This window comes from Sphaerodactylus townsendi, linkage group LG08 (assembly GCF_021028975.2).
Source record: "Sphaerodactylus townsendi isolate TG3544 linkage group LG08, MPM_Stown_v2.3, whole genome shotgun sequence".
Classification (NCBI taxonomy): Eukaryota; Metazoa; Chordata; class Lepidosauria; order Squamata; family Sphaerodactylidae; genus Sphaerodactylus; species Sphaerodactylus townsendi.
In genome coordinates, this window is record NC_059432.1 from 58,430,531 (window position 1) to 58,455,255 (window position 24,725).

At 42.9% G+C, this 24,725-nt stretch overlaps 1 protein-coding gene across 3 annotated transcripts in view; it reads left to right on the forward strand.

Moving 5' to 3' along the window:
- Positions 1-7,531: 7,531 nt before the first annotated feature.
- SORCS1 (sortilin related VPS10 domain containing receptor 1) overlaps positions 7,532-24,725 on the forward strand; it is a 505,695-nt gene continuing 488,501 nt past the window's right edge. For all 3 annotated transcript variants that reach the window (XM_048505303.1, XM_048505304.1, XM_048505302.1), the window contains exon 1: positions 7,532-8,587. In XM_048505303.1, coding sequence (XP_048361260.1) covers positions 7,811-8,587 — 777 coding nt within the window. In that variant the 5' untranslated portion in view covers positions 7,532-7,810. The remainder of the gene's footprint in view (positions 8,588-24,725) is intronic.

Below are 24,725 nucleotides of genomic sequence, written 5' to 3' on the forward strand. Positions count from 1 at the left end.
AATATGGAGGTGAATGTACAAATGCCATGCATTCAGTACAAAACTGCAGGCTACTATGCTTATTTCCTCATATCCAAGGATTGATACAGCAGCTATATTTTGAACTAACTACTATGTTGTTGTTTCTCCCTCCCCTTCAGGCTACCTCAGCTGAGTTTAATGCTATAGAGCCCACCCTCCAAAGCAGTCACTTTCTTCAGAGGAATTGATCTCTGTCATCTAGAAAGCAGTTATAATTCCAGGTGATCTCTAGCCCCATCTGGAGGTTTGCAACCCTAGTTCCCCTGGAGGAACCTGCTACTTTGAAGGGTGGAGTCTATGGCATTATTACACCTTTCTGAAATTTCTCCCATCTTCATACTCCACCCTCCCTGGGCTCCACATCCAACTCTCTAGGAATTTCCTAGCATAAAGTTGGCAATCATGTCAATAGCCAACTTTTATCTGCATCTGATTAGGCTATTTCCACATGGCACAATTGGTATCTTATAACCTGGAACTATTTTATCCAGGTTTCTCCCTTTGCTTGGGTTCCTGTTTCTGTGAAGGAGATGAGTTAAGACCGGGAGGAATTACTCCAATTTCTTTCGCACAAACCCGGCTTTTTTTGTTTTTACAACGTAGATGCAGTACACATGCTCGAACATCCCCATTGTGCTGCATTCTGATTGGCTCTTCTCCCCCTCCCAAAGGCAATGCTTCTGACTGATGGATCCATAACAATCATAGGGAAACCAAGCAGGACGCACACACCCCTTTTCTCTAGCTTTGGAAAGGTGCCAGTTCAATGAGCAACATGGCAAGCACACTGTGCTATACAAAGTTAAAACTTTTGACAGAGCACTATGCAAAGCACTATGCCTCATCCACATTTAAAGGTGTGCAGGAAACCACAGCACAAGACACCCCGCCCCCCAATATACTAAATAGAATTTGACTGGTCTTCAGGGTTGTCACAGAATGAGAGCAACCTTCTAGGCAGGCACTTCCCCACCCCTCCCCCCAGGATACCATTGGAAAGGTAAGCCGAGTCTTTATTGCTTCTACTCTTGCTGGGAAGAAATATGCTAGGACTGGGTTGGCTGCAGCTCGGCTAGTGAGCAGTGCTTGTGAGAACAAGTTGGAACAGGGTGAGCAGGATCAGGCAGGGAGATCAGGTGGTGGGAGGGGAAAAATAAATCGGTTTTGCTCCCATGGCCTTCGCACGGAAGCGATTCAATGTGCGATTTTTGAAAAGGATCATCATTTTAGCGATTTTTGAAAAACCCGGGATGAGAGAAATATTATGGGGAAAACCCACTTTAGGATTGGGAACCATGTGAACTTCTTGGCCAAACTGGGATATTTCTTGTGCTCAACCCAGGATATTTGGATCATGCAGAAATGACCTTCATCTCTCCTTCTCTGCCCTCCCCCACCCCCCAGCCTGGTAGGAACCTCAAGAGCCTCACTTTCTCCTCTATCTATCCCCCACTGTTTTTTCTCCCTTTTCACTGCCATTCACCAGTTTATCTTTTATCTGCCTCCCATCTTCATCTATATTTCTTATTTATCTACTGTACCCCACCTTTCTACTCAGTGGGAACCAAAGCAGTTTACATTATTCTCCACTCCTTTTTAGCTGCACAAGAAGAAGAAGAAGAAGAAGAAGAAGAAGAAGAAGAAGAAGAAGAAGAAGAAGAAGAAGAAGAAGAAGAAGAAGAGGGGGGAGGAGGAGAAGAAGGAGGGGGGAGGAGGAGGAGGAGGAGGGGGAGGAGGAGTTTGGATTTGTATCCCCCCTTTCCTGTTGGAGACTCAAAGGGGCTTACAATCTCCTTTCCTCCCCCCCCCCACAACAAACACCCTGTGAGGTGGGTGAGACTGAGAGAGCTCCAAAAAGCTGTGACTAGCCCAAGGTCACCCAGTTGGCGTGTGTTGAAGTGCAAAAGAAGCGGCAAAGAGGGGAATCAAACCTGGTTCTTCCAGATTAGAATTCATCTGCTCTTAACCACTATACTGCTACTCTTATGTGTCAACCCTGTGCCACATGTTAGGGTGAACGTATGTGACTGGCTCAAAATCACTCAGTGACCTTTCACAGGAAGATGGGGATTTGCATCTGGTTCTTTCTGACCATGCTTTGAAGTCTCACTGCTACAACCATGCAGGCTTTCATAGGGAGGCTGCTGCTGAACAGTAATAAACTGCCAGGCCTAGGTGTGAAAATTGGGTGGCATAAAAATGGGGTGGCATGAAGTCACTCAGGTGTTGCTTCCATGTCTAGGATTGCCAACCTCAAGGTGGGACCTGAAAATCTCCCAAAATTAAAACTGAGATCTGTCCCCCTGGAGAGAATGACTGCTTTGAAGGGTGACATGTATGGTAATATATTCAGTGGAGGTCTCTCCTCCCCCCCCCCCCAAAAAAAATCCTGCCCACCTCTGACTCCACCACAAAATCTCCAAGTGTATTGTCGAAGGCTTTCACGGCCGGAATCACTTGGGTGCTGTGTGGTTTCCGGGCTGTATGGCCATGTTCTAGCAGCATTCTCTCCTGACGTTTCGCCTGCATCTGTGGCTGGCATCTTCAGAGGATCAGAATCCTCTGAAGATGGAACACTTGGGTGCTGTGTGGTTTCCGGGCTGTATGGCCGTGTTCTAGCAGCATTCTCTCCTGACGTTTCGCCTGCATCTGTGGCTGGCATCTTCAGAGGAACAGATCCTCTGAAGATGCCAGCCACAGATGCAGGCGAAACGTCAGGAGAGAATGCTGCTAGAACACGGCCATACAGCCCGGAAACCACACAGCACCCAAAATCTCCAAGTATTTCTCAACCTGACCTCAATGAACCCTCCCTCAAAGCCAAAATGGAAGGGCTCTGCCCTCTTCTCCTTGTTTTTACTGACCGAACCAAGCTTTGGAACATTGTGGTTGCCTGACAACAACCATCAAGGGAATCTGTAACTTAAAGCTATAGGTGCTCATCTTATAATTTTTAGATTTTTTTAAACCTTCAATTTTTTTTTAAGATTTCACAGTTTTCTGTAAACTTGGGGTCCTTTTCAGGTTGGTGGAAAGATCTGTCTTGCCTGTTTACAGCTCAAGTAACTGGATTTAAGCATCCAAAGATATGGTTGACTTTGCTATTAGAATATAATATGATGTATAATAATTTCTCTCAATTTTCAATTTTCATTTTTCTTTTAAGTCTCTATCCCCTTCTGTTGCAGAGATATAAGTATAAGGCCTATCTCAGCAACAGAAGAGGCTAAAATTTACTTTAAAAATGAAAAGTGAGAGCACCTGTTACACATTCAGAGCACCTGTTACACACACTGTAGTTGTATTGGTATAACTATATTCAATTGCTGATTTTTAAAAAAATAGAAAAGCTTTAGTGGACCAGGTGGAATGGGATTGCTGCTGTTGGGGGACTGGGGCAGGAAAACTGGATAAACCTTCTATGACTGCGAACGCTCTGTTGCAAGTGTGTTATACCAGCTAAGGCCCTTTCCGTACAGGGCCAAAAACCCTGTACGGGAAAACACCGGTCCCTGGGGAGTTGTTCACACAGGCAGCGTGAAGGTGCCGCTTTCCACCTCCCTTCCCGAGGGAGGTTTTTTGCTTTCCTGTCCCCCCCACTCACCTTGTCCTCCAGCGTCGGTCTCCAGTGTCGGCCCCTCGGCCTCGGCCTCGGCCTTGGCCTCTGGAGTTCAGAGGGCAGCATGGGCGGGTCCCTGCAGCCCTCCAGACCAACGCTGGAGGACAAGATGAATGGGGGGGATGCAGAAAAGGCGTCTGCAGGGGCCGCTTTTCTGCGCCGGCCTCTGCACGGGCCGCTCACATGATCCCGTGCGAATGGCCCCCTCCCTTCCACCAGCATAATTTCTGCCAGTAGAGAGGCGCCCTTTCCGCTGTGTGGAAAGGGCCTAAGTTTGGAACCAGGATTGCGTTGCCTGGAATTGTTGGAATCCATTGGCTGCTTCTTTTGTAGCCTACACTAAAACTGGAATGTTTTAATATACAGAACAGCTGTTAATAAACACAATTTAACCCATAACTAGGTTATCATGTCAGAGCACAGGAACAAACTATAATAGTGAAAAACAGTGTAACATTGGTTGGTGAGCATGCATATATATATATATATACAGTAATGCACACACACACACACAAAATGTTGAATCTTCACTAATTTTTAATATTTCTTTTATTATTTATTTAGAAGTTTTTATAATGCTGTATAAGACAGCTTATTTACAACTATGGATGTATTGCCATTACCATATTTTTTAATGTAATTTTTTAATGTAATTTTTTATGTAATTTTTTTAAATGAGAATCTCTGGGGGCTGTAAACCTTGGTATGTTTCTGTCAAAGGAACTAGAACGAAAGATTTTTTGTACTCAGCACCCTCATCAAATGACAATTCCCCAGATTCTTTGGCAAGCCATGGCCAGTATATAAAGCCAATATAAACAGGTGGCAACTTTAGAAATACATATTTTTTGTGTGACAGGAAAATTGCCAGGCAATTTAATTAATTACAAGGCTAACATATGCATCTATATTGATCCAAATGTATATTTATATAATGTATATTTTTATAATGTCTCTCTTCCACTTTCTGTATCACATTAAATGCATTCATTCATGCCACAAAGTGCAAAAGGAAGCCTCCAAGGCCTTTCAACAGTGGTGGGATTCAGCAGATTCGCAACACTTTGGCAGAACCAGTTGTTAAATTATTTGAATCCCACCACTGGAACCGCTTGTTAAATTATTTGAATCCCACCACTGCCTTTCAGTGTCATGTGAGAATACACCTTCAAGGACACCTTAAATCCTGTGGAGGAAGTATGAGCACTTGATATATGCTGTTACATTTGAAACAGCAGCATGTGTCTATTCCAACATATGTATATGTGTTAAAGAACTGCCATTAGCAGGAGTCCTAAGACAGGTGGCGGCTGGAAGTCTCCCAGAATCACAACTGAACTACAGACAAGAGAGACCAGTTCCCTTGGAGGAAATGACAGCTATGACATTGTTCCCACCAGATATCCATTCCTAAACACTGCTTGTCCAGGCTCCATGGCAAATCTCCAAGAATTTCCCAACTCAGAGTTGGCAACCTAGGACTCCTCAGCAAGAATTCCATATGTGTATACAGAATGACACAGTTGCAGATGTCACCTCAAAAGAAAATGGCATGTACAGAACCCATTATATGTACCGTTAACATTTTCCACAACATTTGTTATGCATTGTTATGTCATGGGTGTATAGGTGTGTGTATGCTTTGTTAATGACTGGCATTTTAAAATGTTAATGTGGAATGGGAGAAAGGGAAGTAAACATAGATCCTCAGATGCTTAATAGCACTGTAGAATATTTGCCAAGGAGAAAAGAAACACTCAAGAGAGAAATAAAATGGTAAAAGGAGGGCCGCTCACTGCACTGGGGTTATAAATTACTAGCCATTTAGAGCTAGAGGGCATTCTCCTTAGAAAATAAGAATTTCTTTGCATTCCTCCTGCTTCCTTTCTATTCCCACAAATCGTATTTCCATTCTTGACAGTTTTAATCCAAGCAGATCTTGGCAATGTTTGAGTGATTTATTTATCTCAATTTTTCATGACAGCTACTACTCAAGTCACAGTATTATACAGCAAGTGCAGGCAATTGGCTTCCTAGGTATGGCTGAACCAGAGGTGCCCCTTGGAGACTGCAGGGATTCTGGGGGACAAGAGGAGTCACTCTGATTAAGAGGAATTGTCATGTTTGTTGCAATACTTTCCTCAAAGTTAGTGAGTTTTACAGGACAAAATATGGGAAAATATGTTTAGTACCACAGCTAGGCAGGCAGAATCTATGTTTAGTCAGATGTAAGTTCCTATGTATTTAATTGGACTTACTACTAGGTAAGTGTGCACAGAATGTAATTTATATGTGTGGGCATGCCAACCATTTTCCACACATTATATTATGATTATTAGGATGATTTGCTGCTGTTGTTGACACTCCATCACATGCTGAAATACTGGAGCCCTGTACTTATCATGGTGCTCCCCCCTCCCTGCAGTAATTTTTAACCTGTGCAGAGTTATAAACAGATAAATCTTAAACAGGTATTCTCAGAAATAAGTTCAATTTTATTCAGTGGAACTTGCTGCCAAGAAAGTGGGTGTTTTTTTTTTTTTAGGTTTGTAGACATATGGTGCAAATACGATAGCTAACAGTTTGGAGAAAAAAATTATCCAGCCCCTTTCATAAAAGTTTAATAGTTTCAAATGCCAGTTTCCACATATGAAGCTTCCATTAAAGGGTTGTAACTCTTCTTAGGCATGCTCTGACAGTGTACTACCTAACTTCATGCAAGTCCTCTTGTACTGTCTGCAGCTATACTTGTGGATGGTCTGAAAAGTGAGTTTTCTGCCACCTTCTTTTCTTGCCATTTTGTACATCTGTTGTCAGGATGATGCGAAACTGCCATTTTTCACAACCAATGGTGGTGGCCATGCACAGTATTCAAAGGAAGACCCTCCCCCCCGCCATTTCATGGGGTATTTTAGTACAAAGCTATCGTTGTACTAGAGTTCCGAAACAACGCTCTCCATTTTTCACCTACAAACTTTGGCAAAAGGGTACCTTTATGAAAATGTTTGGTGAATGGGGTGATCATACCTCAAGTTGGCCTAAGGAAGGACAGGCTTAGTTACATATGTGGCAATGACTGTGGGTGAACTACAAGCCCCCACTCATTGTCACACAACATGGGTTGTCAGCAAATGCCACAGCTCGTAGGTGCAAATAAAATTAAGAGACAAAAAGAGGGTAAACATGTTTCAGAAATAAATTCTAGCAAACTCTGAGACTCAGCTCCAATAAAGATTTGTATGAGTTCTGAGTTCCAGTCCTTGCATAATGACTGGTGTAATTCGTACAGCCTCTTCAGCAAAAGGAGGGGAAATGTCAGAGAACGTTAATTTTCTCCATTTTTTTTTGTATGTGGCAGAAATACCCTCCCCCCACTCACCTACACTGTCTGCAGGTATGCTGATTTTTTTCTGATATAAATTGTGGTGAACATGAGGTGCAATTCTAGTTTATTTTTTTTTAGTGGGATGAAGTCCAGAATACTATTTTCCGTTCACCAAAGTTGTTACTTGGCTTAAATAACGAAAGTCCTAACAAAGCATCTGTTTGGGTCACTTTTTTTAAAAAAAATCTGTTTGAACGAGTGCATTTGTGTTCATTTTCATGCCTGTTGGGAATATTGCTGTAATCTCCCCTATACATGGATGGAACAGAGAAAAAAGCCTGGTTCTTCAGTCGATGGGGGGGAGAATAAAAAGTTCCTGTGGGTGGCTGGCTGCAAGTGAACGGATCGCCCGCGCTTTCAAGCTATTTACGAGAAAATCCCAGCGAGTACGAGCGACTGACGAGGACACGGGGGAGGGCGGGGAGAGAGCGAAGCGATTTGGTGACTTCCACAAAAGCAAACCCGGAGAAATCACCAACCGCGGCTTGCTTGCGAGCTCTCTCGCTTTAATTCAGCTCCTCCCCCATGTGGTTGTGGCTTTCCCTTCCATCAAAAGCCCCGTCAGCGGCGCCAGCTTTAGGGGGGGGAACCCGAAAGAAAGACAAGAAAGCAGTTCTTCTCGTCTCTTCGGACTGCATCAAATACGACGGCGTTCGGAAACTTCTGTGGAGTTAATCGTGATCTTCTTCTGGCTGAAAGACGAAACCCTCTGCAGCCTCCAACTCTCCTCCGTTTTGCCTTGCTCGCGCTCATTCTCTCCTCTTCCCTTATCAGCATCAGGAGCAATGGGAAAAGTTACTGGCTGGTACCCAGGCTGGCACGTTGCTCTGCTAGTCGCCTGGACATGGTTTTTGATCCTGACTTTTGGCTTCGTCGGGGCAGAAATCACTTGCAGATCGTGCCACTGGCAGGTGCAGCTGCAAGAGCAGCAGCGGCAACAACGGCAACCCCAGCAAGGATTATTAATGCACTTGAGAACAGGGCGAGAAGGTGAGGAGGCAGGGAGGTTACCTGTGCAAAAAAGAGGGGAGAAGCAGCCTGGGCATGGACAGGAGGTGGCGGATGCTGGGGATCGAGTCTTTATCGCTTCTACTCTCGCTGGGAAGAAATATGCTAGCCTGGAACCACCGAGACTGATAAGATCGAGGAGACTGTCTGACGAGCCCTCCGAGACTCCCCCCAACTTCAGACTGTCAGCCTCGGATGCTGATAAACCCACTCATTCCAAGTCTCCTTCGGTTCCTCCACCTTTCCCCGGGGATAAAGAGCGCCGCTCCCCCGGGAACTCTGGGGCCACCCGTGCTGCCCGGTCGGCGCCCCTCGGCTGGCTAAGAAAAAGCAAGGCTGATCAGGCGAGACAGCAAAGCCGGAAGCCCAGAGGAGCTCCTGCTGCAAGAGACCCGCCGCTGGAGAGCCGGGACCGAGCGCCGGCGGAGCAGCTGCAAGGCAAAGCCACGCGCTTTCGGCTGGAGGAGCTGAAATTGACCAGCACGACCTTTGCCCTCACAGGGGATTCCGCGCACAACCAGGCCATGGTACACTGGTCAGGTCACAATAGCAGCGTGAGTAGATTGCAAGCAAACCTATCGGGAGTTGGGAAGAGGGAAGTAGAAACTCAGCCAGGTTCCCGTCCCTGTTGTCTATGCACCGCAGATTCCGGAGAGCGGGGACCCAGGCGAGCCTGCCCACCACTTCGGACAGTTTCTCTATTCACTGTCGTCCTACTTTGGCAGGCGGTCCGGTTTGTTGTGTCTGAAGTGCTTCCGTGTGGCCTCTGCTTTGGAGCAGAAAGTTTCCTGCTCCATTAGGCTTAAACATAGCACAAAACTTGTCTTTGTGTCATGAAAGTGGAAAGGGGTGTTAACTTGTCTGGGAAAAGAAAATGGAGTTTAATTGTATGAGGGGTAAGCATTGCTAATCATTTCAACAAGAAAGAGAAACGTGGAAAACTGAAATGGTTTACAAGCAGAACCAGTGGCAGAAATATTAATCTGAATTATAAGAGTGAGTGATGGAATCATTGAACTGTTTTCAGGGAGAGAAGCTGTTTCTGAGGCCAGATTTTATTGACCCTCCTTCCAATCAGTTTCATTCCTGTCTGTCCATTGTTGATGCCAATGCATAGTAGTGCAAGTATGTAGCTTTTATTTCCCCCTTTTTACAATTTGACAGCTACTTCCGGTCCCGCCCCCTGAATTAAAGTGTGAATTAAAGGATTAGGGTGAATTAAAGGGGAGGGGGTGAATTAAAGGGTGAATAAAGGGTTGAATAAAAGATGAATAAAAATGCTTTGAAACGTGTGTTTGATTTTATTTGGGCTGTGCATGGAAATTGGTTTGTGTTTTGTGTGTTTTAACGAGAGGCTGTAGTCTGGGGCAGGGATCAGAGAGCAAAATGCTAGTTTCCCCGAAGATGGTACAGTGAATGTAGTGTTTGAGAAGTGGACTTCTCCTGTTTTTACACGCTCTGTGGAGAACACAGAAAAGCAAACCCCCATCCCCTTTCTCTTTCTTTCTCTGGAAAGCCTGGTTCTCTCTTGCTGTCCCTCTCCATCCCATCCCGGTGTTTTAAATTCAAACAGTCCTATGGTTTTTTCAGTCTATGGTTTTGCACCCTGTTATACGTACTCTTTCATTCCCCAAACGGTGAGCTTTTTGCTCATTCACCCCCTTTCCCAAAATTTGCTAGCTGAAACGAATGCATTTCCAAAATACACAGAAGGATACAACGATCCCAGCATCAGAGATCCACACAGCATCCTTCCTCTGTAGGGATGGGAAAATAATTAGTCAGCATATCCTGCCAGAAGCTAAAAATAGCTCACATTCCCAAAACTGTGATCATTTGCTCCTTTGAAAAGTTTCCTGCCGGAAGCTGAATTAACTCACACACTTTATAAAATGATATCAAATGGGCGTGAACCATTAGGATAGGGAATACAAGTTCTGAGATGCTTCCTGCAAGATGTTAAAAATAGTTCACCCATCCCCAAGCCTTTTCACATCCTTCAGCCCAAGTGCAAAGCAGAATCTCTCTTTCCAAAATGTAGAGAGGCTGACAGCCCCAGAGCCTCCAAATCCCCCCCCCCTTGAAAAACCATGTGTGCCTGTGTGAGGGTGAATGTTGAAAACGTGGGACAGGTGGGTGCACTTTTTGCACAGTGACCAAGTGTTTTCAAGCAGACATTCACAGTAGAAAGGCACACACACCAACCCTGCAGAGTAGACCTGTCCCAAAAACCATGCAAACCTGGCCATTCCCTTAGCAGGTCACTATCATGAACACAAACTTCTCTGTCTCTGATGTATGCGTTTTCCCATATGTTAATTATTTTTTAAAAAAAGAAAGCCCAGAATCCCCCATTGTTCTGAATAAATATTGACTTTTTATCTGAACATCACTATACAAAATGCAGGGCCATTTTCAGAGGGTAGGTTTAAGCAGTAAGAAAATGTGCAGGCATCCTGAAACTGGATAACCAGTGTGTTGTAGCAGTTAAGAAATCACAGACATTCGCACGTAGCAATCAGTTTTTATTTAATTATAATTTCATAGCTGATATTTGTGTGAATTTTACAGTTTTATATACCCCTTTCTAGGTTTTCATGCAGAGTGGGCTATGGCATTAGCCCACAAAATCCAAAAGCAGATTGAACGCACCCAAGTTACAGCATTCTAAAGTTGCAGTTACACGCGTTGTGAAGGAATGTTCCCACACAGTCTGTTTCCCCACCCTTCCTTGTAAGCATACAGGATGGTGGTGCAGCGCTACTGAAATCCCTAGGGAGTTTGTTGTGCATTTTACCACGAAGCATGTTAGGTGACCAAAGCCTGTCACTATTCTTCAAGGGCGCCTCCCTAGTGCCTGTTGTGGGGAGATTGAAAGCAGTTTTTGAGGGTCTTTAAAGCTGGGGTCTTTAAATAGCACAGTGTTACATGGTTCTGCCTTTCTCCTGCTTGCCATGAACAATTTTTCACTTCTTCTGTCACCAAGAAAGCCGGCACTGGTGGATGATTTTGAAAAATTTAAAGAGCTGTCCTTCTTGAGTGGGACACTAGAGTGGAAAGTGCCTCTCGGTATCTATTTTGTCAGGAGTTAGTCCTACCCTAGTTTTAATTTAATAGATTGTGTCATGAGCAATCAAGGTTCAGTTTTGATCAAAGACATGCCAGTTTTAGAATCTCCCTTCAAGCCTTTGCTTCCCTTTTCGCAAGCACATAAAAAGAGCTCTGATTTACAGCTGAAGACTGTTCTGCTTTGCCCCAATCTTTGCCTGGGGCAGTGAAGTGTCCATTTGTATAAAAATGAAAGTTTAGTTTCAGGATAAGGGCTCCCACTCACCTGTTGGTTTTTGGATTCTTCCTGTGGTGTTAGAATGAGCCCTTCCCCCTTCTGCGTATCTACAGCAACCCAATGCCTGTTAAATTCTAATTATTCTTTGGAAAATGAGGTAATTTAAGTCTTTCAAGACGTTTTGTGCTGCAGTGCTGAAGATTATTTCAGATAAATTACTTCCTTTTTCAATTCTGTCTTAGTATAAAAGTGGACCTCACGTTTTGCCAAAGTAGCACAATGCAAAGTGTTTAATGCAGATCCCTGGGAAGCAGTTTTCTATAAAAAGTTAGAGAGAAAGATAAAGAAATATAAGAGGTGCAAAAAAAAAACCCACAAAGAGGGAAAAAATGTTTCTTGTATACAAGATAGATTATTTCATATTAATACATTTAAGTTTTCACATGCCAGTCTTAAAATTTTAGGGGTTTTTTGTGACTTAATCTTGATACATTTTTGGGATGTATGACCACTAATCAATTCATACATTTAATAAATGCTTTTTCAGTAAGTTTTTGAATACAATAATGCATGCTTATTTGCAAATGTTTAAAACCCTTCCCATTTCTATGTAGCTTTGGCTATCAAATCTTGAATATAGTACAATTAAACTAGTTTTTCACTGTGAGTTCTGGACTTTTAAAACTGATTGGACAAGTTTGTCACCACTATTGCAATTATTTATTTTCTTTAGCAATAGCTTAACACTGAAAAAAAGGTAGCATTGAAAGTATTGGTTAGACATTCTGAGGTTGTAGTACAGAAGATTTTAAAACAATATGTAATTTTGACCATAGCTGTGATGTGAATTATAAAATGCTACATTCCAATTTACATTTAAGTGAGTGGAGAAAGGTCTTTAGACCATATCCCTTGAAAAGGTATTTTCTTTAGAGCTATCATAGAACTGTACCAGATGAGTTGAGTTGTTGTATTGTTCAGGACACAGTAATTACACTTTAAGAAGAAAATAGTGGATTTCAGTGGTATTTTCAATAATTGGGGTTTTTGAAAAATCATACCGGGTAACCATCAGTGGTGTAGTGGTTAAGAGCAGGTGCATTTTGATCTGGAGGAACCAGGTTTGATTCCCTGCTTTGCCACTTGAGCTGTGAAGGTTTATCTGGGGAATTCAAATTAGCCTGTGCACTCCCACACACACCAGCTGGGTGACCTTGGGCTAGTCACAGCTCTCTCAACCCCACCCACCTCACAGGGTGTTTGTTGTGAGGGGGAAAGGGCAAGGAGATTGTAAGCCCCTTTGAGTCTCCTACAGGAGAGAAAGGGGGGGATATAAATCCAAACTCTTCTTCTTCATCGTCATCATTGTGACGTACCTTCTGTGGTTAATATATGATCAGAATGCACTGAGTCATCCTCACTGGTTCAAGCACTTCTGTTTTATTACCTTGTCAAGTTTCCACGCTGTTAACAAACTTTGTTCTGAAGGATAGGTTGGTGGCATTCTTGACTAGAAACTTCTGTTGTGTCAAGAATTGTAAGTTTTTAAAAAGCTATGTTACACACATCATTGTGTAGAGCAGGGGTGCTCAACCTTTTTGAGTCCATGGATACCCTTGGAATTTTGAGAGTGAGTGGTGAGCACCTCCCTAAGATGACTACAGTGGGTGGTGGAGCCAAAAGCATTGCTTTGGCCCTTTCTGCATGGGCCTCTATGCGCCCTCACACCGGCAAGAATTCTGCTGGCGTGGGGGTGGAGGCCGTTTGCACGCAAGCTTGCAAGCGGCCCCAGCAGAGGGTCGGAGGACAGCAGAGGGAGGGTCTTAGCGTGCAAGCGGCCCCAGCAGAGGGTCGGCGTGCAAGTGGCCCCAGCAGAGGGTCGGCGGCCCCTCCAGGGGTCGGAGGACAGCAAGGGAGGGTCTTAGGAGGACAGCAGGGCGACGACGGCGACGAGGTAAGTAGGAGAGGGACGGGGAAACAGCGTGTTCCCGGCGGTGCTGTTCTCACCGCGCCGCCAGGAACACGCTGTTTACTCAAAAACTACCCTTTAAATGGGTGATTTTGAGGGTGGCCTGATGCCTCCCTGAGGGAGGGGAAGGGGAGCCAGGTCGGCGCTGCTGCATTTCAGCAGCGCTGCCTGTGCGAACGGCGGCCTGGTTACGGCGTTTTTGCTGTCCACAGGCCGGCCTTTTTTGGCCCGTGCGGAAAGGGCCTCTGTGAAATAATTTGAGAAGAAAATTAAAAAGAAACAAAGGAAAGCTTGGGGAATTACTCACAAGGGGAAAAGAGAATAGGGAATAAAAAGATAACTCTCAAGGGGAAAAGAAACCACAAGCTAGGGATACTTATAGTCCACCTGATCTTACCCTTGGCAGCTACTGCTATGGAAATATCTTTCATCTGAAGGAGAACTGCCAATAACAAACTCTGTAAAACTGCACAGTCTGAAATTGGGTTCTCTTCCAGAGCACATCAGTGCTTCTCACCTGGATCCATGCAACTTGTACTATTGCTCCATTCCAACTAGATTTGATTCCAGTAGCACTTTTGAGACCAACCAAATTTGGGGATTATGAGCTTTTGAGAGTCAACATTTCCATTGCTAAATACAAGTAGGAATAGAGATTCCTGAATCTTTATATCCCTTCCTGAAGATGGAAGCTATGCTACAAAGAAAGGATTCAATCCAGACTCCTGTCTACCAACCAAATGTTTCTTTTGTCTATGGTAGAACTCCCATAGTTTCATCAGTTTTTCTCAGATATGAAAAGGTGTCCTGCTTACAGTGTGGTCCTGAGGAGAGTTGTGCCCATCTAAACACACTGACTTAAATATATTTAAAAGACTACAACTCTGCTTAGGATTGCACTGTAGGAAGAAAATCCTTGATTTTATTGTAACTAATCCAGGAACTCACTGAGTGATCTTAGGGAAACCACAACTTCTTGACACTCTTCATGTCTGATGGGCGAGGGTCAATAAACTGTTGTTCTTATTATTACTGTGATGATGGATATGGAGTGCTTCAAAAACAGGAAAAAAGTATTATATAAATCATTATTTTTCCTTATCACTGCACATATATTCTTGGAAGACCATCCACTTTCCTAAGCAGCCATTTTATCCAGGTGAACTGATCCCTGTAGCCTGGAAATCAGTTGTAATCCCAGATCACTTGCCCCCATCTGGAAATTGGCAAAATTTCTGGTAAAACATGCAGCAAATTCAGAATAAGTGTATGGCGGAATATAGAAACTATTACAAGCTAACAGGAAGGACTTTTCTAAATTCTGTGTCCATGATTATACTTTTGTACTACAGAATTCTGTGCAACAAATTATATAGCATTGAGCTCAATCTAAACAGTATCAAATTCATGGCACAGTTCCTCTGATTTATGCCCATTCCATAGGGAGCATCACATGGCTTGTTTACAGGAAGCACATTACCTTAACTACAGGGGACACATACTTAAATAGATTAACTCGCTCACTGATTAACTCACTCACAGAGGAGACCTAACATTTATATGCATGTAGTCCACAAGTACCCTAATTACTGGGAAAAAATGGAAGAGGTACATTTGTGCATCTCTTTCTCAATATATGACATATATAGCCTTACCTGGGTGTTTGACTTATACCATCTACCCTCAAACCACTGGCTGTTTGGAAACTTGTTCTCTATCTGCACAGGGGTACGGGGTTGGATATTGGGTTTTGGATTGTTATTAGGTATGTTTTTAGGAACATTTTATATGTCTATGGCAGGGGTAGGGAACCTGCGGCTCTCCAGATGTTCAGGAACTACAATTCCCATCAGCCCATACCAGCATGGCCAATTGGCCATGCTGGTAGGGGGTGATGGGAATTGTAGTTCCTGAACCTCTGGAGAGCCGCAGGTTCCCTACCCCTGGTCTATGGTAATGCTTTTAAAGTAACGTTTAGATGTTTTTATATTGTGTTACCTGCCCTGGGATGTATTTTAAGGGCAGGATAGAATTTATTTAATAAATAAATATAGTTAAGATACTGTCATATTAAGTAGAAAGCTGAAATTTGCTATAGGTAAATGCAACAGGATCTGATTACTTAAAAATACAATTGTAAAATATATATTTGTACATTTCTGTCTCAAAATGGAGGATATTTGAAGTACAAAATGGTTAAGGTGCATCCACACCAATATGAAAGCTGAAATTGGGTATATACAATACCAGCTGAAGAATACATAGGAAGGAGAATTGTGAAAGTTCCAGTGTCACTTCACATAATTGAGTCAGCTCAGCGATGCTAGAGGAAGTTTTCCCTATAGGACCTACCATATATAAAACTCTCTGTCTCTGTCTCTGGCCCCTTCCGCACATGCAAAATAATGCGTTTTCAAACCACTTTCACAACTGTTTGCAAGTGGATTTTGCTATTCCGCACAGCTTCAAAGAGCACTGAAAGCAGTTTGAAAGTGCATAAGAAAGGGAGAGATTGCTTTTGATTGGCTGGAGGAGAGAGTGCCAGTTAATCAGAAGGTGATTATTTTGAACAGAAAAGACCGTTGGGGGAGGTTTTTTTGGAGAGGCAGAGATTCAGGAAATAGCTCTGTATTCTTGGTTGAAAGCTTTGCTTTCTGAAGAGATTGTCGGACAGGCACAGTTGGTGTGATCTGTGTTTTCTGGTAGCAGTTTAACACAGACATTGTTTTACTTGGGAAAGATACACTGAAAGGCAGAGGCAGTGGGGCATCTAATTCAATCAGTACCCAAAAAGGGAAGGTATTCTTTTGATAGTCAGAAGGGAAAATTGTGATCATAATCAATGTAAATAGTGAATAACGTTCTGATAGATTATCTTTGATTATAGTCAAATGGCTATAGATTTAAGCTCAGGGAAAAATATTCACTCAGGCTATCTATAAGTGATAGAGTTCTGGTAACTCTGGTGCCTTGAGCTGCACAGACATACAAAAAGAATGGTAAATTTCTAAGAAAAACTGCCAGCATGTAAAAGCTTTCTGTATATTAAGTTACTGAGAAACATGTTCAAATCTTATAAAAGTCTCTAAATTGAAACAGCAGCATCATTCTGTAAATAGCTACCTGATACTGATACTTAACTTGTTTTCTCTTTGTGATAGTGTCAAAGAACTGAGTTCATTTTAATATTTTTTTCTACTTTTTTTCTTAACTGATCAAAAATTTCTGGTGCCAAATCATTTCTAACAAGGAATAAAGTGATATTCTATAGTTTTCTGGGAAGACCCTAGGAACTGTGGGGGGAAAGCCCAATTTATTGAACAAATATATTTCAATTAAAGGAAGGGACAAGATTTGTATACCTATATAACATCACTACATGCTATTCTCATAAAGCAAGAGTTACTCAATTCCTGAAAGGATAGACTAATTATCTTTTGGAAGGAAAGATTTTCTCAGTGTGCCATTAAGCATAGTGTCATCACAGAGGGCCTTGCAAGGAAATAGGACAAGTTCTGTGGTAACCAGAAGGTGACTGGCCAGCAACAGAAGAGGGTGGGCGACACTGCAGGCATAGGGCAGAGTGTCTATGCAAGAGAAACCATGGAAAGTGTTGGGGATAGTCAGGTGTTGGAAAGCTGGCACAAACACCCAACAGTGTGACCCCCTCTTGCCCCCCAAAATGAGCTGATGAATCAACCAAATGTGGAAAAGAAGAATTCTACAGCTCTGCAAAATGTTCTGCTGTTCATTACGGAAGCCTTCTTATGTCCCTGAAGTAAGAAAGGAATGATAATGCAGCATCTTGCCCTAACCCTAAATATTTCAATTTAGAAGTCAAGAGAGATAGGCATCATTGTTACCAGATAGGTCAGGTATGCCACTTGGAATAGTGGGAGAATTGGATAGAGGCGTAGCAGCTATGTAAGAGACAGCTAGGAGACCTACACTTGTGAATATAGTGATCATTTCCCCAAGAAAATCACTTAAAACCAAGGCAGCAAAAGAGATTACAGTTTTATTAAGGAATAAAAACAATAAAGGTACATTCGTACAGAGATTTAAGAGGCCTAACAAAGAGGGATGAGCGATAGTGGGAATAGGTTAAGGTATTGGGAGGATGATAATTATATCTACGGACCGCATCACCCCCTATGTCCCACATAGGCCACTGCGCTCAGCAGTGGCAGAATTGCTGGTGACCCCTAGCCCTGCGTCGATGCGGCTGGCCTCGACCCGGGCCAGGGCCTTTACGGCTCTGGCCCCTGCCTGGTGGAATACCCTACCTCCATCAGTCCGGGCCCTGCGGGACCTTGGCGAGTTCCGCAGGGCCTGTAAGACAGTATTATTCCACCGGGCCTTTGGAGAGGCCGGCCGCGGTTTTACTGCTCCCCACTGAAATTCTGCCGATTTCCATCTTTGTCATCTCGGTTGGGCGTGCTGTGACTCCATCTGGGCCCACATGTTCCCTCCCGTTCCTTTTCCTTTTCCTTTTATCTTTTCCTTGCTTTTAGCCTTAGGCGGGGCGCCTGTTTGAACTGTTTTAAGCTGTTTGAATTTCTTGGATTGTTTAAATTATATGTAATTGCTGCCGGAGTTTTAATGTTTAATATTATGTTGTTTGAGTTGCTGTTGATAACAGCCATGTTGTTGAGCCGCCTCGAGCCCTTCGGGGAAGAGGCGGCCTAGAAATCTAAAATATAAATAAATAAATAAATTATAGTTCCAGAAGTGGGAGAGATCAAGAGAAACAGCCAGTGTTTCCTATAGATGGTGGCATTGGGTACTAAGAAAAGGTCCAAAAGCAAAGGACTAGGGATTTGGGGGCTCTAATTATAGGAAAAATGAAGCATCGTACAGTGATAAGAGGGGCAATTTCTTGGGACAATACAAAGTTTCATTGCCAGGCACAGATGTCGTTGAAGATTATTTGTTCGAGATTAAACGAGGAAGATCCCAAGACTTGATCGTTTTGGGACTGTTCTGTGGGAATTAAAACAAAGAAACTCTGGAAGCTTGGTGACCCCTAACAGTTGGAGTGGAGGTTTCTAGGATAAGGTTCATGTTGCTCATTCTGATGGAAAGAGGTGCAGGGCAGTAAAAGAGGTTTGCTGATGAGTTTAAGTTGCAGACATTTGCAAGTTAATTGTATGACCCAAATCAGGTGTACTTTCTCAAGTTTAGGCTGTTGTTAACCAGACGTTAGACTGTGCTCTTAGGAGGGGCATTGTCTGAAGTTCTGAATTCCTAATTTAGGAGGGGAAAGAATGATATAATATATCAGGCAAATCATCTTGCCTAATTCTGAATCAAGACTGGGATCTATCTTACTCTAGCTCTGCTCCATGAGGCAAGACTATACACAATATCAATATTATTATTGGTAGGGCACAATGGCAGATTCCAGCATAACCCCCCCCCCCTCATTTGATGATAGGTATGCCTGGTATCAATATCTGTAGAAATATCTAAATGGCCACTTTGGAGACTATTAGTGGAAAAATTAGATATAAATCACCTCAATGAAATCGAATAAAATGAATGCCTCCCACTTTTTAAGAGGTAAGAGAAGAGAATAAAAATGATATTGCTTATGTGTGTAACTACACAAACAAATAATATATCTTGCATATGTGTTCAACCAAGTGCTGTTTTTTAAAACATTTATTCAATTACCTGTATCAGTAATGCAGGCACATGTATGATGCGCATATTCATAGTAATCTGCTTAAATATATCACCCCTTCTAAACTTTGGAAATAGGTTGGTAGACATGGGGCATGTATAATGCTTCCTTAAAAGATTTGATTATATTAAACAATTTAAAAAGTGTAACATCAAAACAAAAATAGCAAATCCTGGGAAGTGGAAACATAATTTTTTGTACATCTTCTTCGAGGGGTATACAGCCAAAGAGGGTGATTCACCCCTCCCCCCTCAAAAAAGTGAAAGGCTCTTGCTCAAAAGATGTCTGTAGTTATTTATGTCAAAATTCAGGCCAAGAAGTTGAGTTGAGACAAAAAAATCTGTTACTATAAGGCAGTTAGGTCATAAAATGGTGCAATAAGATCCTTTGTTGTTGTTAAAATGCAAGGTGAATATCAGAATAATAACACAACTTTATACCTTCGTTTGACAACAGCTGATGTGGAACCACTGAACTTTTGCTGTCTTGGGATTTATTCCTGGAGTCCCAGAAAGCTTATTCTTTATCAAGTGTAAAAGCTGAAAGCTGAATTCCTCAATTATGTGATTCTCCAAATTTGTATACCATATTCAGCGGTGGGATTCAGATGGTTCACACCAGTTCGATAGAACCGGTACCTAACTTTTTGTTGAGTTCAACAAACTGATTGTTAAAAGTGTTAGATTTCGTTTAGAGTCATGGATATGCCCAGTAGTGTGTGTGACTGCAGTTTATAGAAAGTTCTCCAGAGACATAAATGTAAAAGGTAAAACTTACATTTATTCAATCATCTTCAGTTCACAACTTTGTTCCAAGAAAAGGTAGATAGAAAGAACCCTATCTAAAGAGATTACTTTCCCTATGACAAGTGGGCACAACTAACGCGCCATCACGTGTGTGGAAGTGAGTGGATGCTGCAGTGGCAAAGGCCCCACTGAGCAGGCTGCCATTGACCATGCGCTCGGTTCAAAGGCTAGAGCAGAAGTGAGACTAGCATGGGGAAGAAAGGAAGTTAGTGGGCGGTCTCCTGGCCCAGACAAGGAGGGCAAACAAGAGAGGCAACATCACAGTTAGAATGATATACAGCACCCCCCAGTGTCCAGGCATGCAGAAGTCGCTTATTCCAACAAAAAGCAGCCGGCTGCTCTGAGGTGCTAAAAGCCCCATAGTTCCCTCTCCCAGGGGAGGGGGAGCAAGTGGGCTTTCAGAGCCCCAGAGCAGCTGGGCAGCCAACTGAGCCACTAAAAGCCCCATAGTTCCCTCTCTCAGGGGAGGTGGAGTAAGGGGACTCTCAGAGCTCTGGAGCAGCCAGGTGTCTTGCTGCCTGGCTGCTTGAGACACTAAAAGCCCCATCGCCCCCTCTCCCAGGGGAGGGAGGGGGCTTTCACAGCAGTGGCAGCAAGACCCCGTTGCTCCCCCTCAACCCCCACAAGAAGTTCCTCCACAGCAGGTGAGTGGGTGGCAGGGGGTGGGGGTGGGGTGCAGTGGGGAGAGGGCAAACCGGTTGTTAAATTATTAGAATCCCACCACTGGCCATATTGTATACTATGCTATATTGAAGAGAATTTATCCAAGAAATATCAGAGGTGGTTGTATTTTTGTAGTGCAAATAATTTTACTTATATGGTAATGGATGGCATATACATTCTATACACCAATTGCATTTACACAAATTAAACTTGGATTGAATTTAAAATTCTCTCTGTAGTGATTGATCTACAGTGATTAAGTCATTCATGCAAGGCACCTGTTGATACTGTAGTCATCAAATGGTAAATCAGCCATAAGACTATTGCAGGATGACATTTTTTCCTACTATTGGTAATGTCAAAACTAACCTCAGCAGATTATGGAGACATGGGACACTGAGTCTAAGCAAAGGGTCTGCTTTTGATAGGGGTTGAATCTTCCCTGGGGGAAAAGCCTTCCCATTAGAGGAGGAGTTCTGATTAAGGCAAGAAAAGAAAGAAGCAAAGGATCCAACCAAGTTAAAATAAAAGATGGGTTTACTGTAAATTGTACAAAAAACAACTGGATATGAAATGCATTCAGGGCTCTTCTGTGTATTTCAATTCTGCCAGTCTGTACTCCAAGGGTATATGCTGTGCCTTTACAGAAAATTTCATCAAAATTAATGGGGTCTTGCCTCTTTGGAGTAAAAGTGAAAAATTTGCAGCAGTGGATATAAAAGCCACAGTACCATCAAACACAAAATAACATTGCCAAAAGTTTTCTTTTTGTTTTTTTTACAATAGGGCCATACTATGCTATTCTATATACTCACAAAATCCCTCAATTACTCCCTATCAATACAAAGCAAAATCCTATAGTAAGAAAGTATTTAGTCAAGATAAGCCAACAAAAACTGCAGCTATAGTCTTAAAAAAACCCTGCAAATGTCTTTTCCTGACAGAGAAGCTTTTCATGCTCCAGAACCAAACCATTTGACTTCCATAATTCTGCCTATATCACAATCCATCTCTAGCTGTATTTTCCACTATGGCACCTCAGTAGCTTTTTAGCATATACAGTTTCCATAATATGATATATTGAGAATATATATGTTTTTGAGAATGGTTCTGTGGTGACAAAAAGAAATAAAAGACAGATGATTCGTAAGTTTGTGAAGTAGCACTTTGGAAAAGAACCAAGAAGGTAAACCTCTGGTCCATTGTGGAAATGTTCAGTCTTTTAGCTGGGAAACAAGGGTTCAAGGCTTGAATACATCAAGTAGCTTTGAAAAAATTATCCAAGAATAGCTGTTCTTATGTTGTGTGGTTATGGGACTCATTGTATTGAGGAGGCATTCTATGGCCAACTTATACAGATGTGTAGGACAGTATATTTTCAGTAATATCTACATTAGTGGAATTTGTCAAAACTGGAAACATCTATAATCCATACCACTGAATTCACTAGAACTTAAAGTTCTTAGCCTAGGCTGGATATGACTAACAATTGTTTAATAAAATCAGTTATAGACTAGGCAAATTCTGGTATAGTACAGATGCCAACCTCCAGGTGGGGCCTGGAGATCTCTGAGAAGAGAAGGAGCTCAGATTTATCTTGGCCCATTTGCGGGCCTGCGGAGGCAGAGGAAGGAAGTCAGAATCCAGCAATTAGGGGCATAGGTTGCAGCCCACAGAGCAGCTAATGGCTGAAAGGTCCATGGCACAGATGGCTTCATTGTTGACCATTTGCCATTCTTCTCCTGCCTGGCCAATCTATCAGGAACTGCCTGGGGCTGGGCCATGGACCAGCTGCAGGCTAAAGCCATAGGGTGGGGCTTGCTTTCAGATCTGGCCTGGACAATATTTAAGCCATAGCTGGCCTTCACAAGCCTTACTTTGCTATCTTCGAGCTGAACATTGTCAATGGAGCTGAGCAGGAAAGGTTGGAGCCCTCAGGGGAAGATTAGAGGAGTGATTGCTGAAGGGTGTTGGAGCAGTGGCAAGGTTTGTGGTTGGCATGAAGTAAGGGTACCAAAGGCGGGCCAGCCAAAGGAAACCCTCGGAATTGATTGATTGGGGTGGGCCTTGCCTATGGGTGGTTAGGATGCAACAGGGGCTTCCTCTCCATCCACCACTGTCACCCCCTTAACCCCTCTTGCTGGATCCTTTTTGCTGGCCAGCTGGTTCTTCCACCAATGTTTTGGCAAGGAGACTGAAAGGCTTGGCTCTGCCTGCAGTTGGGCAGATTTAAATGGCACTGGGAAACACATTCAGCAGGCAAAGTGACAGTGAGGGGCTACTGGATTGCTGGGCCAGCCTGCATGTTGGGCAGGTGGTATCTCCCCATTTGGGCTGCAACTTGAACACGTGAGTTCTGGGTGTACAGGGCTACAGGGTTGGCTTAGACTGGTATGCTGAGCTTTTCCTCAATTCTTGTTATCCACGGGGACAGGGTAGGTCAGATGACCCCAGGCGCATTGGTAGGGGGTGCAAAAATTGCCCCATCCCCTCCTCCCCATGCCAACCCTTCCCCTCCCCTGCCCACCGCCCAGTCCTGGTGCCTGTTTGTTGCTCCATGGCGGCAGCTGAAGGTGCAGAAGGGGAGGCGCTGTGGGCCATGAGGAACTGCCTGGCCAGGTTCGCAGCTGAGATGAGGATGAGCACTCAGCATAGTTCTCCCTTCTCCACCACTGAGGCACCCCTGAGCCCTGCTCCAGAGCATGGGGTGCATGAGGTCGGGGGGCACCTGGAACAGGTGTTGTTCCCAGGTGCCATTTCCCCCTGATAGGCTTCTGCAAATAAATTTAGACAGAATTTCTTTAGCTCAAACTCTTTCATTAAATAAGCCAATTCAACAAGCTTTTACCTAACCGAACACAGAATTATAATTAGTGGTACTCACTCATACTAAGTACTATCATCTTTTTTGGATCATTTCCATGCCCTGAGGGAGGAATTGGAGGAAATTTGTTCAGCCTTGTATATGAGAACTGATACTTTTATATTTTTTATTCTTTTTTTTAAAAAAAAACAGGTAACAAAAATTGCTGTCGGTACAATAGTAAACAAATCTTGCAAAAGTATTTTTGAGTTCATTTGAACAATTGGTTCTTATTTTATTTTTTTATTACACAAGAATAAAATAATATTGTTACCGTATATATTCATGTATAAGTCGAATTTTTCAGCACATTTTTAATGCTGAAAAAGCTCCCCTCGACTTATATGCGGGTCATTAAAATGTTTGTGTGTTTTTACTTTGCCTGCCAGCAGGGGGGGCAGTTTTTATGCTAGAGGCACCAAAATTTCAGGGTACCCTCTGAAGAGTCTCCTGATGATACCAGCCAAGTTTGGTAAAGTTTGGTTCAGGGGGTCCAAAGTTATGAACCCCCAAAAGAGGTGCCCCCATTCCCCATTGTTTTCAATGGGAGCTATTAGTAGATGGGGCTACCCTTTTGAGGGTCCACAACTTTGGACCCTCTGAACCAAACTTCATCAAACCTGGCTGGTCTTCATCAAACCTGGCTGGTCTCTTCATGATACCAGCCAGGTTTGGTGAAGTTTGGGTCAGGGGAACCAAAGTTATTGACCCCCAAACGGGATGCCCCATCCCCCATTGTTTACAATGGAAGCTAATAGTAGATTTTTCATTTCTGATAATATCCCTCTTAAAATCTAAGTTGGGTTACATTTGGACATACAGATGATGATGAGGAATCCAGTTTTGAAGGATTTTAACTCTTGTGTTTTAGCTTGGTTGCTGGTTGAGCTAAGGTTTTTGTACTTTTAAAGTTATTGTTGATACCATATTGTTCTTGTTGACCCTCTTTTCCACTTACAGAACCAGTTTATTGTTTTTCTTTGAAATAAATATTCAAAAACATTTAACCTACTGATGCCTCAATTAATGCTGCATTTCCCACTTTTGACTTATACGCGAGTCAATAAATTTTCCCAGTTTTTTGTGGTAAAATTAGGTGCCTCGACTTATATGCGGGTCGACTTATACACGAGTATATACGGTAATGTTATTTATAGTCCATCTTTCTCACTGAGGTTGAAGGTGGGTTATATAATTTAAGTCAGTACAATCAATAGGATGAGGACATATCTTATAGCCAGTTGCAGAAATTTGAAAACACACATAGATATTAACCATTACATGTTAAACAATGCAAGAAATGGTGTTACATAAGAAGAAATACAATGTGATAAGAACAAAAAAAGTAACAGTCCTGTTCAGTTTATTGAAACATCTTCCTGAATCATTCATATAGAAAAAATCTGTATCGGAATGACA